Here is a 15,362-nt window from a genome sequence, read left to right on the forward strand (position 1 = left end):
GTAAATTGTAGTTATGTAAATTTTGGGAGTTACATATGTAGAAGAGCTAATTGCGTGAGTATGGAATTGATTTTTTAGTGATTTTTATGGAATCTTGAAGTGATTAAATTGGGTTGTGGAATCTTGTAATGATTTTCGAAATGCATCGGTGACGATTTAATTTGTGTTTGTGGAATTATAGAATTTGGAATTGATATGGTTTGTGTTAAGGATTTATAGTATTTGGAATATAAATGGTGATGGACTAATAAAAATATTCGTTAATGAGGGTTGGTCTTTTAATAATGTAACTGCATCTATATTGTGTGTGCACAGATGTTGAACAAATTCACGTAGCAACGCAGCACCGGTTAATATATTAAGAGGCAATAGTGACGAGTTTTCCCAAATTAGAGCTCAGCAACGCCGACGTGCAATGCGTAACAAAGATGCACATATTCGCTTGCGTGATGACTTGATCGAATATATATGGGCAGAATATGGGAATTAAAAATTGTCGTTTGTCATTTCCTTTCTATGTTAAATTTGGTAATCATCCTCAAGTTTTCCCAAATGATTTTGCTGTACGTTCTATTATCTCTTTGTATGTAAACATCCTCAAGTTTTAATTAAGGTCGTATGTTTCAAAAAAGTAGAAATTTAATTCAAATCAACGGAAGTAAATTTAAAATCCAAAAATTACATAATAATAATGCTAATTGTTCAGATAATAAGAAATTTAAAACATAATAATACTAATAATACTACTAATCACTAAATAGGAGAAATAATTAAGGTTTGAACTATTCCGCCTTTGTGTTAAGATTGGTTTCTTCTATTCCGAACTATCTCCGCCCTGCGAAGTTGGAAGTACTCTTGTTGTACAGGATCCATTTTTTGAAGATCCATCATAATGATGCGAAATTCGTCGTCTTCAGCTTGCTTGGCTATTTTTGCCGCATGTTCAGCTTGTTTTCCTGCAAACTCTGCTGCTCTTTGTTCCATCTTGAATCTTGATTGTGCTTGGTAATGAGTATTGAAATTTTGTTGTTCTTTAATAATTATTCCCATCAATTCCTCTTGGTGACTGGATTTCTCTCTCCCTGTTTTCTTCAATCTTTTTGCTGCTTTTTTCCCCATCTTACGAAGATATGTGTTCTCTATGTCTCCCCCATCTGTGTCGTTACCGGTCTCTCCTTGAGTTGTTGTTTGCGGTCCTTCATCATCTTCCTCGTTATTCTCATAAGTGTCCAAATCATGCGTCGTATCGAATACAAAAGTCGATCGCCGATTATATTTTATATTTTCTAACACAATTGGGTAGCACTCTTCGTGCTTAAATTTTTTCCCATCGTTGCATTCCTTGAACCTGTTGTTAACTTCTTCAAGCTGTTAATGTTTTTAAAAACACTTAAGTACATGGGCGCTTATTAAATATTAGAAAACAATTGTTCGAAAAATCAAGAATGCTTACCTTCTTTTCAGGACCCCATCCAGTATGATATTCACCTTCAACTTCTGCCTCTTTTGCCGAAAATAACGCCACATCTTTACTTATTCCCTGATATCGTTTTTGCCAAGAACTCCAAGACCTCTCTGGATTATTAGGTAATGAAGTTCAATATCATCCTTGATACTAGTCCACAACGTCGCCTCTGATTGATCAGCTCCAACACTAGAATCTTGAGATATAGATAAATGAATTTTACACATTGTTACATCTTCGATTGTCGTAAAATTTGGACCTCGTGCTACTCTTGGTGCCATTGTAAGCGAATCGGTGAAAATTTTCCAAATGATTTGAAAGCAGAAATAATATTTCTTCTTATTGGTGTGATAGATAGTTTGGAGTATTAGTTGTTGGAAAATGTCACAGGATCTCATGTGTATATATAGGTGTTTCTTCCGAAATTTTCAACGTTCCAAAATGTCTTCCAAACTTTCCAACGTTCCAAATTATCCAACGTTTCATTTTCTTCAACGTTCGAATTACCAACGTTATAAAAAAATTTCAAAATCAATTTTGTCTAACGTTTTAAATTTTTTTTTTAAACTCAAGCTTGGGGCGGAGCTATGAAGTCCGCTCAACAACAGGCGTTAACTATATAAACGCCTGGCGTGGGGCGTTAACAATATCAACGCCGGGCTGGGGCGTTAACTATATATACGCCTGGAGTGGGGCGTTAACAATATCAACGCCGGGATGGAGCGTTAACTATATATACGCCTGGCGTGGGGCGTTAACAATATCAACGCCGGGCTGGGGCGTTAACAATATCTTGTAGGTACCTGCTGATGAACAGCTGCATGACAGCGGAATAACAACGATTGATGATGTGTCACTATGTGTAGGAGTGATAATTTCTACATTATCCACCTTACCGAATGATGAAATTAAATTTTCCTTATGGATTTTTGAAGTATATTTTCTTATTATCATCACACCATCCAGCATTTTCTAAGGAATAAAAAAAACGTATTTTACTAAACATTAAATTGGGGATTGAACAACGAGATCCCTCTTCTCAAGTTATACCCTCTAAATACAACTCAACTTAAGAGATTCAATTTCACTGAAATCACACTTTCTTTCATCTTAATTAATAATTTTTTCATTCATTCAAATCTCAAAAGCAATCAGTGAATCTGATTGAGATTTTGATCCGCAGCAAAGTTTGTCCAAAGCCACTTCCAAAGTATCTTGAACTACATATGTAGGTTTAATATGGGGGAGAGACTGGAAAAGGGAGACCATACATCTAAATTAGGAAGAACAAGAGATATTAAAGTCAAGAAGCTAATTAAGAAGATATAAAATCCATATATACTTTGTGTTGATCATGTATCTGTTTTTATGAAGAGGGCAGAACATCTAAAAGGAGAAGCAAATTGCTATGTTATGCTTCATATCCACATCACTGCACTGCCACATCATCAAACGCTGTTATTCAGCGGTCATGCAGCGGGTCACGTAGCACTATTGTATATTGTTCGCGCGTACAAAAAGTTAAAATTTCAACCATCATTTATTCGGCGTTTACGCAAAAAGTTGTATTTAGACTCAACTCGAATGACATTTCCTAGTAAGTCTCTATTTTTTAAAAAACTTTACTTATATAACTTCTACTTCAATGCAAATGAGCATAAACACTGATATCCTCTAAGAGACCATTTGCTTATGCACTGTTTTTGCTGTGCCTCATAGAAATTATGCAGAAGAACTTCATGGTAAATGGTCATCCCTGGAGAATGCTTGTGATACCGAAAAATGATGTCGGATCACTCATGACTCCACATACCTCCATTGTTTCATCTCAATTCATAGTATGTGGTGGAATGGTTCCAAGTTTACACCGTCAATCGGTGTTCCAGATGAGTCACAAGGGAGCCATATATTTTCGAATATCTGACCGTGTTACGAATCAAAGGTCTGGTTCCTACTTCCTAGGCAAGTCTGACTATTTCCAAGTAACTTGAAAGTTCAGCAAGGAAAACTTAAGGAGATGTTGATTGAATTTGAGTTATGATGCCATTCGGTGATGTTAAACATCATATCAGGCGATTATGAAATTTGGTGTTATGCTTAAGCTTAAGGTTAAGGTTATCCACTGATTCTCACCATCAGGATAGATGCACTCGAACATACTTCAATTGTTTCTTTTCAAATCCTTGGTCCTCGGCACAAATAGTAGATAGTATGCACTATTATATAGTCTTGTATGTGGCGGATAATATGACACTTCATTTTTCTGCAGGTAAAACATTGAAGTAAGTTATGGCAACATATTTCGGTATGGTCTCTTGCTCATAAATGTCTGGTACATCCAGATTAGATCATAAGTGAACAAGGAAGCTCACACTAAGAAACATAATTAGCTTCGCAGTTCCATTTAGCCATATTCTTCAGCAATTTAAGAGCGTGGTCTAGTTGACCAAACTCTACAAAGCCCAGTTATATATTTTGTTTTTCTTTAAAGCCCAGTTATATATTTTGTTTTTTTATAAAGCCCAGTTATAATTGGACCACATGTAATGATATTTGGTGGAAGTGGAACCGTGGAACTTCCTTTTAAATCATTTTGTCAAACAGTTTAACGGTAGACTGAATCTTCCCCTGCAAAGATGTATGATCTGAAACATAAGTTTGTAGATGCCTACGTACTTTCATGTCAGTTCTTAGTCTCCGTCACAAATAGCAGTCGAGCTAAACCAAAAATGCACTCGTTGAGAGGAGTCTGACTGAGAAAAAACTCAGTCAACAACAGATCTCTTCTACCCTAACACAATCATCTTAGGCATAAGCGATTCAAGTAAATGTAAAAGGGTATCATCGTTACCTGAAATCAGCCAATTAAAATAAAAATAAAAAATCAGCCTATCCCTTCCATAAAGAAAAAGAAATTAAGAACACTGCATCCTTGACTTTTTGCAGATCAGGGAGAAGATTGGGAGACGCATTCTCCCTATTAGATACACACTGAGAAACGTGTCTATCGAGAAGATCATTGTTCACGCAGGAAGAACCATCAGATTAAATCTCAGATAAATAGTAAAAAACAATTTGTTCAGACATGGCATCTTTGAATTGTGAGGCATAAAAATTAAATTTTCCAACTTGGTAATGAACCAAAAAGAGAAAACGGCTTAAGTAAAACAACTGCAAATTAAATTGGTATACCTGTTTATTTGTCAAACAACCAAGTTCTACCTGGATTGCATAGGCCAAATATGTTATTCGTCGACATTAAGCAATAGGGAGCACGGTTCGATCTCATCTTGCTCTATTTCCTTAAGCAAGTGTATATGAAATTAATCATCAATATGCTCGCATGATCTTTCCATTGACTCGTGCGCATTATCATAATCCACTTGGGATGTCATTGTTCTCTGGAATCATTAAACTTCGGAGCGTCCTCCAGTTTGATTCATGGACATATTCAGAGAAAATCTTATGAGATGATTTCTGATGATATAAGTAAGGTGTACCTTACTCACCTATTTCCTTTCTAGGTGAGCATTGATCGAACCTGGTGGTCTCTCCATTTTCCTTTATGGATCCACGGCCTTAACTACACTTCCACTATGTGTAGTTGCAACACCTTAGTCTATGGTGTATATCCCCTATTGAGGATTTGTAACCTTGCAGGTAGGTTTGCAGCTGGTATGTGTGATCTCATCACTTTAGCGACATCAGTGTAAATTCTGAAAATCGATTATTCTTTGTCACTTCACATTTACATTTGTGGAGTACAAGCTTCAATATGAGACACAATGGGAACACACCACGACAATTCATGTCGTTCCCTTAGTAAATACTTTTTCTTATCTTCCCCTAACGACGGGAAGACTGTCTCATTAAAATGACAATCCGCAAATCTAGCGGTAAGAGATCTCCTGCCAAAAGGTTTAAAATGCAGATAATTGTTGGAAATTCTTGTCCAACATAATCACTTAATCAATTGGATGACCCATCATAGTACGATGTGGAGTCGTAAGGGCACATATATAGTGCAACCAAAAATGCGTAAGAACACAAAATGTCAGGCTTATATCCAGTTACCAACTGGAACGCAAAGAATGGTTGACCAATTGTGGGTCTAAAACGAATAAGTGAAGATGCGTGTAATATTTCATATTCCTCTAGCAGTTAAAGGTAGGTTTGTACGCATAACCATTCCTTAGGAACGATATGTAACCTTTGATGATAGCCTTTGCGAGACCATAGGGTATAGGATACTCTACATTGATCCTATTAAACATGCAATAACCATCAAGTCCTTTTGATGTATACTCTCTAGCATTTATAAGGGGTGGTGAGTCCTTACATGTATAATGTGTGCTAGTAGTTTTTCAAACACAACATTACTTGGGAACTATAACTAGTCCAAAATGTCAAAAAAATCCACGAGAACCATAAGTCACTTTAGTGGTCCGCATTCGGCATGGATATTTTTCTAAACATCACCTTGTTTTCTTTGTAATATGGATTATTTACTATTTGCATCTTAGGATGGTCTCGATCCTGTTTTACTGAAGGCTTTGTAAAATTAGTGACATGCTTTCTTATTTAAAAGCATAATGGGAAGGGGGGTTATGCATATAGTACTTAAAAAAACACTTATTGATCATATCCCGTCACTTCGCATTCTGTCAATATTTTTCCCGTTGTCTCGTTCACTCAAATAAAGTGATGTTTGTATGAGTCCTTTCAAAACGATCATCATGTCACAACCAAAGTTACTTTATGGTTATGTCAAAGTCTATATGATTCAATTCCCAATATTTCATCGTCGAAGTCAATATGGATTCAATAATCCAAATACTATAGTGGATTTACATTTCACTAGATTGACTCATTAGTTTCTCTAAGATATATTTCCTTCCAAATATATTAGAGACTATAAAAGATGCAATCAATTACATTCTCATCATTGTGAGTTTCTATATGATATCCACTTGCATGGGTCTCTTTGGAATTTAACAAGGTGATTAGCTCTCGGTACATATAGAGCTTTTGTGACTTTTAGTCTTTGTACCAATTAGGCAACAAAGATTGAGCATCTATTCGCTCGGCTATTACCTGTAATGATCCAATCAGCGCATGGTATTATATAAGGAAACATTTCAACAAGTAGTTATATATTTCCTTAAGAGCTTCATGTAATAAGTGGTGTGGCCTTATTACGTAACAAAGGAAAATCTATGTCATTTACTTTAGAGTGTTACCGTTCATGAAGATGATATACTTTTCATCATAATGTACGAATGATCATTATAACTCAAGTACTTTTGAGTATATCTCAAGTTCTTTAGAGTATTTCAATCTCATGAAAATGATATACTTTTCATTCCATAAGTGCAGACAATGAATTTAATTCTTCGCAAAAAAAATTTCTTTATTTTAGCTAATGAAATATATGTCAAACTATCATGTAGACAACATTTTAGGATCAAAATGTAAAATCTAACCATACAAATTCGATTGAATAAAGGTAAGAAAAAAATGGGTAAGTGTATTAACCATACAACGCTTGTATCATTCTTAGTAAAATGCTTATACCAAGATTCGCAACTCACATTGGTATGAGTCAGAATTACATCTTTGTCCCATTATAGGTAGATACATTTACTTTCTATCATTACTACGGGAGCCAGAATTACATCTCTGACTCATGGAAACATTTGCGGGTTTCTTTCCACAAAACGTGTGGTGTGCTTTTAATTACAACATATCATTGTCAAAGTTATTGACTCGTTATAGTCTAACAAGTTGATTACATCCCACTTAACATTCAAGTTTGGGGGAAAATGAATGTTTCGACAAACTTCCTTCAAAGCAATACATCGTCTGAAGTTAATATATCGCCTTGGAAATGCTGAAGATATGACTTCCTCTTTGAAAGGTGTATCTTTATAAGTTGAAGATTTTTATGAAGCACTTGTGTACACAAACTTCCACATCATAGACTCTTTAGTGGTGCTCAAGTACTTCTGAGTTCAAAAGGTCAAATTAGAGTCGAATTGGTTTCTGAAAAAAGAATTACAGATTCATGTAAGGAAATCTCCCAGCAATCTAACACCGGACCTGTTAGGATATCTCTGCATTAATGGAGCGCTAATGTCTCCTTGTAGTTGAAATCCGGGCACCTTATCAAGGTGACCTTTTTTTTTATACCTTTGTTGTGATGTGTTTGGTGATGCATTTGGAGCAGTACACTTAATCATTTCGATGACCCATCAAGTCTGTCTTTAATGTCTCTTGTGCACGTATATCACACGGACACCTCGGTGGTCTTCTCTTTATGGTCTCTCGGACTTCTTGTATACGTGCTACATTCTAATAAAATTGGTATACACTATACAGTAGTAAACAACCTAGTCTATCAAGATTGGGAGGCGGTGACTGACATATTATGATCACGAAGAGCAGGATCCACTTCTCTAATTACTTTACAAGAGTCCAGCCCGTAATAACAAACCCAGGTACGATCATATGCTCTAGGCATTCACAGAAGTCCTTGTTTTCATCTACTTGTCGACTCTGAATCACCTCAATAATTCTTCGTTGGTAATTCTGCCTGCGAGATTCAGATTCACTCAACTTAACAACTCCTCCACTTTTTTCTTCTCCATTTCTTTTAAATATCGTGCTCTTGAAGATTCTCTTAGAGCCGCAATTTCACTTTTCCTCGAAGCTAATTTGGATCTTTGAACAATCTCATCTTTCAGTTCCTTTGTTTGATTTTGAACTCGTGTTTCCTTCTCTTCATCTTTCCTTGTGTTCTCTTTCTATACCTATTACCTACATAGGTAACACAAATAGTTTCCAGTTATTCTTGTGATTAATTTCCAAATGATTGGTTGTGGTTGTGGTGCCACCTAGTTGGTATGGCAGCGCAACCACAATAGTGACACTTATGGGGGGTTAAAGTCTTGTTTCTCGAGTGTTATGTTTTTGTTGCGCCTCGCTATTTCTTCGGGGTTGTCCGGTTTTGTTTTGTGATGGTCAAGCATTGTGATCCTTTTTTTATTTATGATTCTTGCTAGAGCTAAAATGTGCAGAAAGAAACCTAAAAATCAATTGATTCCATATATGTATTGAAATGAGGATAGGTTGAGTATATACAAAAGGAAAGAAAAACAATCCAAGCACTTGCACATTTTTTAGTAAAGAAGATGAGGATACAAATAACCATAAAAACTGGACGACCAAGTACAGGTGACTGCAGCTTGCTTTTACAATCCATAGATAGTGAAAAGCCAAAACAATTACAAGTGAGGGCAACTTGCTTTCATGGATTATCGACGAATGAGCACGAACAAGCTGGAGGTTAACCCAACGGATTTAATCCAGTTCCCCGTTAATTACCTCACGGTTCAGGCTGCCTTTATAGGTTTGATATACTCAAGCAATCTTATTATGACCGCTATAAGAGAAAGAATGAGAAATAAAGATCCAGCGGCCAGAGAAATACCAGACCATGGATTATCAAAATATTTGCTACTCAATGTCGCTTTGCAGAAATTCCAACGGTCACAGTAATATATGTTCACTCTCTTATGTATATCAGCATAATAGTCGTCTTTCAAATATATGTCACAACAAAGCTTATTGAAGATGTTGCAGACATCGTCGTCGGTACCCAAAGTATGTGTAATGATTCCCTGATTACGAAGTAAAGTGACATCTGCAGCAGAACTTACCAGGTTATCCATGAATATGGCATATGAGGTCATGTAATATGGAGATCCATTTTGATCAAAGTACTGCTCAGAAGCAATGAGATTTCTAAAAAAACGTCCAGTATTTATGCCGACTACAAGACGAGGGATTGATATCACTCCGTCGACAAATTTAACATCTAGGAAACTACCATCATTGGGGCCTATTTCGAAAATAACTCCTGCTCGTGCCAACTCCGTCGCACTTGGAATTATACTTCCTGATAATTTATGACAACTACTGCGTGTAGGGCTCAGAAATATGATGATGTACTTGAAAACTTGCAGTAACGCATTTTTAAGCATTGTGGTCAGCTCTGTGAACATTGAGAAGGGTGAAGAATGGATTTGAACAACATGCATTTCGTTATTGGGATGAGGATCAGGGTGCATTGATTTAGCTACTAGTTCGAGTAAATTCTTATTACCTTCACCAAGACTTCCTTGTTGTAACTTAGTTACGGTATTGATTTTTCTCGGCAACTCAATATTGTCTTTGAACAAGTTCAGTGCAGTCCCTTGAAAGGTCACTCCCTTCGATTTCTTCTTTTCTGCAGTTAAGTTGAATAAGCGTTCGAGAACAAACATAGGAATTTGATTTTCCATGAGCAAGAGATCCCAGAGAAGCGTATTCTTGGCCCATATATTATGAAATAAAAATTTGTCGTCTATCAGCTTCGTTCCTGTTAATGCTTGGAAGATTCCGATGATGAACAAACCGTCGACCACCATCATTTCTATAAATTCCTTGCTTTCGAGGTTGATTGGTTCCGAGTAGCTCTGGCGAATTTTTTCTTCCATCTTCCCAATAGATTCAACGCAATTCTTGAATACCCTTTGTATTGAATCAAAATTATGCTCTTCTCTTGTTCGATTTAGAACGTTACTCATATAGTGCAGCTTGCATTCTTCCATTTCTTTAAGTGATTCTTTTCCCCTGTGAAAGGGACCAATAGATACCAGTAATGGAGCATATGAACTAGGATCCGTCATCTTGTGAAGCTTTTCGTGCACTCTGCGTATACAAATTAGCTCCTGATACGGACGCCACACATGCTCACTACTTCTGTCAAACTTGGCTATCATTTCTTCAATTGGAATTGATAGCTGCTCATTCTTCACTTTAGGCAATAAAGGATGATTTAAAATTTCGATATCACCCGCAGTTGCCATTACAGGACGAATTATGAAAATAAGATGTACGTCCCCTTGAAATTAGAAACTGAGAGAATTCTTCTCGATATCCTTGATTACGGGTTGTAGGGAAGCTGAGAATGTACTGTAATGTATACCATTTCGACAAAAACTATTAATTTCTAGTTAAATAATAGCCACTAGCTAGGCAACATGGAAAGCACAGCTTACACCATGATCGAAGAAAATACACGAAATAATAAGAATTCAAATAGAAGTTTAGATTAGTCTGATAAGGACGTGCTTAATTGATTACTATCTTGGCGGACGTGTTTGATTAATTTCATGTGCTAATACGTGATTTCACGGATGTATATAGCTGTTAACTCTTTGTTTAATACTTCCTATCTGTATCATGTTAGTTAGTAGGTTATGGCATATGTTCACTTATTGTCTTGGTCAGACTCATTTCTTATTTTCTTTTTTCGACGACAAGGAAGGTGCTGACACCCTTGTGGTTGCTTATAGTTAATTAATACCTAGTGGTCTATATACGATTGTTTTGGAATGTTAAGCTGGTTGTTCACAAAAATTAAAAAAATTAAAACGAGGGCTATTTTGCGTTTCCTTCCCTGCCAAGATCGCTAATTAGCATTTCCTCCCCAAAAAATTGAAATTAGTGTTTCCTCCCATTGTCAGTTTTTCCCTCCACTGCTCGGTTAGCTGAGTCGGCGCATGTGCACGCGTCGCATAGATTGTACACGTGTCGAAGAAAATTACTGAAAAACCCTCATTTGTTTCGGTAAATCTGAATTGATTTACAATCTTCTTCCCTGAAACTGAGACTCAGATATTCATCTGCATCTTCAATGGCAACACAACATCACCAGCACCTCCTTTTAATTCAGAACACCCATTCATCGTAGCAACACAATCTCATCTCCACAAGCCTCATCTATTTCTCTGCTTCAAACAGATTCAACAAACCCTAACTATCCATCTGTAGTTGACCACCACCAACAATCAAACCCAGACACACTCTCTAACTTCATCTAATACAGCTCAAAATCAATAGATCCATCTTTTACCACCCTATATCATCATTTCATCGATTCACAAAATTCAATTTCTCGATTTTCAATTCAACGCAAACCCTAGACAAAACCATGAAACCCAGATACTCAAAGTAATTCCAGCACCAAATCCTTATTATTCTGCAACTTCATGTAACAATCCAATTAAAAGAAAATACTGGTTAATTTTGATTCAAGTATATGAAAAGCGATCGAACAAGGGTTTTAATTAATTCGTTCAATAATTTAAATAGGTTAATTTGCTGACATTAATGGTGATTAGAAATCAAGTATAGATTGAGGGAAATTTTTTCAGATTGATGTTGCTGCCGTATTTGAAGATTTTTGGTGAAGATTAAGAGGGGGTTGATCCGAATCCGAATCCTAATCGGAAGATGGGTTTATAGAAAATAAGGAATTGGAAATGAGCTGAAGATGAGTTTTTGGTTGAAACTGAACACCAGCAGCTTGAGATTGAGAAATTAGGGTTCTATGACGGGATTAAGAAATAGAATTGAGGGTCGTGTTAGAGAAGAACGATGGATTTAATGGGTTTGCTGAGGTATTGTTATACTGGTGAAGATACAATCATAGTTGAGAATATGGAGAAGAGTTTTTGTGTTGTTGATAGAGCTGCTGGTGAATGAAGGTGCTGAGAATTTTGATTGTGCTGCAGGGGTCTGATAAAAATTAGGTGAAGAATGAGAAGACTTTGAAGTGGTGATATGAATGGTGATATACGAAGGAATTGGTGATGGATTCCAAGTTAGGGTTTGGAGCTGTGAAGAATTAACAGAGAAGGTGGTGTTTGCAGCTATGGATGGGTATATTGGTGATGATAATGAACTAGTTTTTAGTGCGGGTATTTTGGGAAGGTCACGAAACACGTGTACAATCTATGCCACGAGTGTATAGGCACTGACTCAGCTAACCGAGTAGTGGATGGAAAAACTAACGATGGGAGGAAACACTAATTTTAATCTTTTTGGGGAGGAAACGTTATTTAGCGATCTTCACAGGGGAGGAAACGCAAAATATCCCTTAAAATAAAAATGATTTGTGAATCTTAATTGTAGTGCATTCAGTTCGGCCAATATTTGGGCCAACTGACCGCTGGCCACTTTTTTGTAATTTGGAGAGTAACGCAAATGTGCAATTTGACTCAAAGATTTGGTTGGTAGTTAATTTTTTTTCTTTCAAAGCTATCCCTCCCTTTTAGTCAAATTACTATAACTCTTCATGTATAATATTTTTTAAGGGGTATAATTGACAAACATACTAGAATATAACATATCTAAAAATTTGTGCATTGGAATTTTACAAATTTTATCTCATTGAAAAGATTTTAAAGACATCTACACAATGAGTACAAACAACAATATCAATTAGAGTTTTTACGGAAAAAAATGGAAGTGTTTACCTTTTTAGGCACAATTTTTGAAAATTGAATACATAGCCGTTATGCAAACCACTACAAAGTATGCATAACACATTAAGCAACCATATTTTGGTTTATGCATCAATTTGGCCTATTTTTCTTCTGTTATGTCGGTCCTCCCTACCGTGGCAGCGGTGTTATAGCATATGTATAGGACTGGTTGTACCGTTGAGAGTATAATGTATGCAAAATCTTTTTCTTTTTCGATCAGCCATTTCTTATAATCTTTATAGAATTATTAGTTATGTTGCTTGGTGTAAAGAGTAGTACAACAACGACAACAAACACCATAACTTGTGCTAGTTATGAGCTAATTGTACTGTTACTATCAAGAAAAGTGAAGTTTTTCCTTAACTTGGTACCAGAAGCTAAGCTGAATTCTAAGATATTGTCTAGTTTTGTTATTCACTACCACAACCAAAACCATACGGTTGACAAGTTCAGGGATAACAAATATTATTTGCAGAGAAAGTATTTAAGCATTTATCTATGAATCCTTTAACACCGTCTATAAGTTTTAGTTTTGGATATTCGTAATTGTAGGATTGTGAACGTCATTATAACTGTTGGAATCTTGCAACAGTGAACAACAACATACGTATCAAGTAATATAAAAATACGTATATAATATTAACTCTATCACAAACAACTTGACGAGGAAACAGAGGTTTAACACGTTGTCCTTAACACATTAGTTTGCGGGTATACTAAAAAATGAGCAACGCTAAACTCCTTTAGCGAAGAAGTGTTCAAGGTAAGACTGCCTGAAATATAGCTTGTATCAGCACAATACAAGCTGCCTGTTATAAAAAATGGCTCAAGCCAGCACAATCAATCAAGATATGAAACAGAAATAAATCTAAGTACATCAAGTACACAAAAAACAAATGGATTTATAGTGGTTCGATCAAGATGATCTGCATCCACTTGCGAAGACAATAAAATGATTCCACTATGATGAAACAACATTACAATTTATTGAATTCATCCCCTCTCAAGAACCCTAACCCCTTTTTTGGTGCCTCACACTCTCTTCACATAAGTTTCTCTCTCTATTAAGAAGATAAACAAAAAGACCCTTTTCTTTATATTTAATCTAAAAGCTCCTGATGCCTTTTTGGTTACGTGAAACAAAGTCTCTCACCTGGGCTCTAAAGGAGTCAGGCCCATACAAGGCTAAAGCCTGTATTCAAGGCACTAAATTATACAACAAGTCTCTACCCTGACATGGATACCATCATCATTCATCATCATCGTCTTCGTTTATCCCTTCAAGGGATCTCAACACTTGTTCACACCAACCAAGTCCAAGCAATGCTTGAACTTGATAATTGGAACCGTCTTCGTCAACATGTTCGCAGGGTTATCCGTTGTAGGAACCTTTATCATCGCTATCTTCCCTTCTTTAACTGCATCCTTAATAAAATAATACCTGACATCGATGTGTTTCGTTCTCTCATGATACATCTGATTATTGTTCAAGTGAATCGCACTTTTTACTACTTCTGCGGCTGCCATGTACTCTGCCTCAGTTGTAGACAATGCAACCATGCTTTAAAAAATAGGCCTCCAACTGCTAGTACTACCACACAATGTAAAACTAAAACCTGTGCATGACATTCTTCTATGAAGATTACCAGCATAATCATAATCTACATAACCATCAACATTTTTTGAATCACCACAGTGTTTGTCAAACACCAAACCAACATCTTTACTTCCCCTTAGATACCTCAAAATCCACTTTACAGCTTTCCAATGAGCCTTCTTGGGACTTCCATGTATCTACTTATCACACTCACAGCTTGTGCGATATCCAGCCTTGTACAAACCATAGCATACATTATGCTATTAACTGCAGTTGTATATTGAACTCGAGACATATAGTCTGCCTCATCTGCAGTTTGAGGTGATTTCCTTCTAGAGAGTCTAAAATGAGCTGCCAAAGGAGTACTTACTGGTTTTGCATCTTTCATACCAAACCGCTCCAACACCTTCTTAATGTAAGCCTTCTGATACAAGTATAATTTTCCTTCTGCTCGGTTTCTATGAATCTCCATTCCCAATATCTTCTTTGATGCACCTAAGTCTTTCATATCAAACTCACAACTCAACTGCACCTTTGATAGACGCATTTATGTGTCTATTTTGTTCTCAATGTTTTGTATTGTTAGACTCGATTAACTACTTATTGTGTTATTTTATGTTTTTGTAGATGTTTTTGGAAAAATAAGCTCTTGCAGCGAAATTGGCTCGAAAAGTGGTGTTTTACACCCCAGGATAGAGACTAAAAACACCCCAGAAATGCGCCGGAGGAACCCAGAAAAAGTGTTGGAAACACCCCAGAAAATTACTAAAGGCACCCCAAGGGACATGTGTTATTCGGACTCCAGCAACGGATAAGGGGGCGACTACTGGATAAGGGGTGACCTTCTTCACAAATTCAAAAAAATATTTTGGCGGGAAAATATTTGCTCTTCACTGGAAGATTTTCTCGATTGCATTTGGACGTGATT

General features: G+C 36.4%; 1 protein-coding gene across 1 annotated transcript; it reads right to left on the minus strand.

The window, feature by feature from the left end:
• Window positions 1-8,856: 8,856 nt before the first annotated feature.
• Window positions 8,857-10,374, minus strand: LOC113335284 (UPF0481 protein At3g47200-like). Its single transcript, XM_026581389.1, has one exon. It carries the CDS (start codon window positions 10,372-10,374, stop codon window positions 8,857-8,859), a length of 1,518 nt encoding a protein of 505 aa, XP_026437174.1.
• Between the last annotated feature and the right edge of the window lie 4,988 nt (window positions 10,375-15,362).

The sequence above is a fragment of the Papaver somniferum genome, unplaced genomic scaffold (assembly GCF_003573695.1).
Source record: "Papaver somniferum cultivar HN1 unplaced genomic scaffold, ASM357369v1 unplaced-scaffold_139, whole genome shotgun sequence".
Taxonomy (NCBI): Eukaryota; Viridiplantae; Streptophyta; class Magnoliopsida; order Ranunculales; family Papaveraceae; genus Papaver; species Papaver somniferum.

Coding starts and splice junctions, on each gene's coding strand:
- LOC113335284 (XM_026581389.1), bottom strand. CDS start 10,374: ATGGCAACTGCGGGTGATATCGAAATTTTAAATCATCCTTTATTGCCT.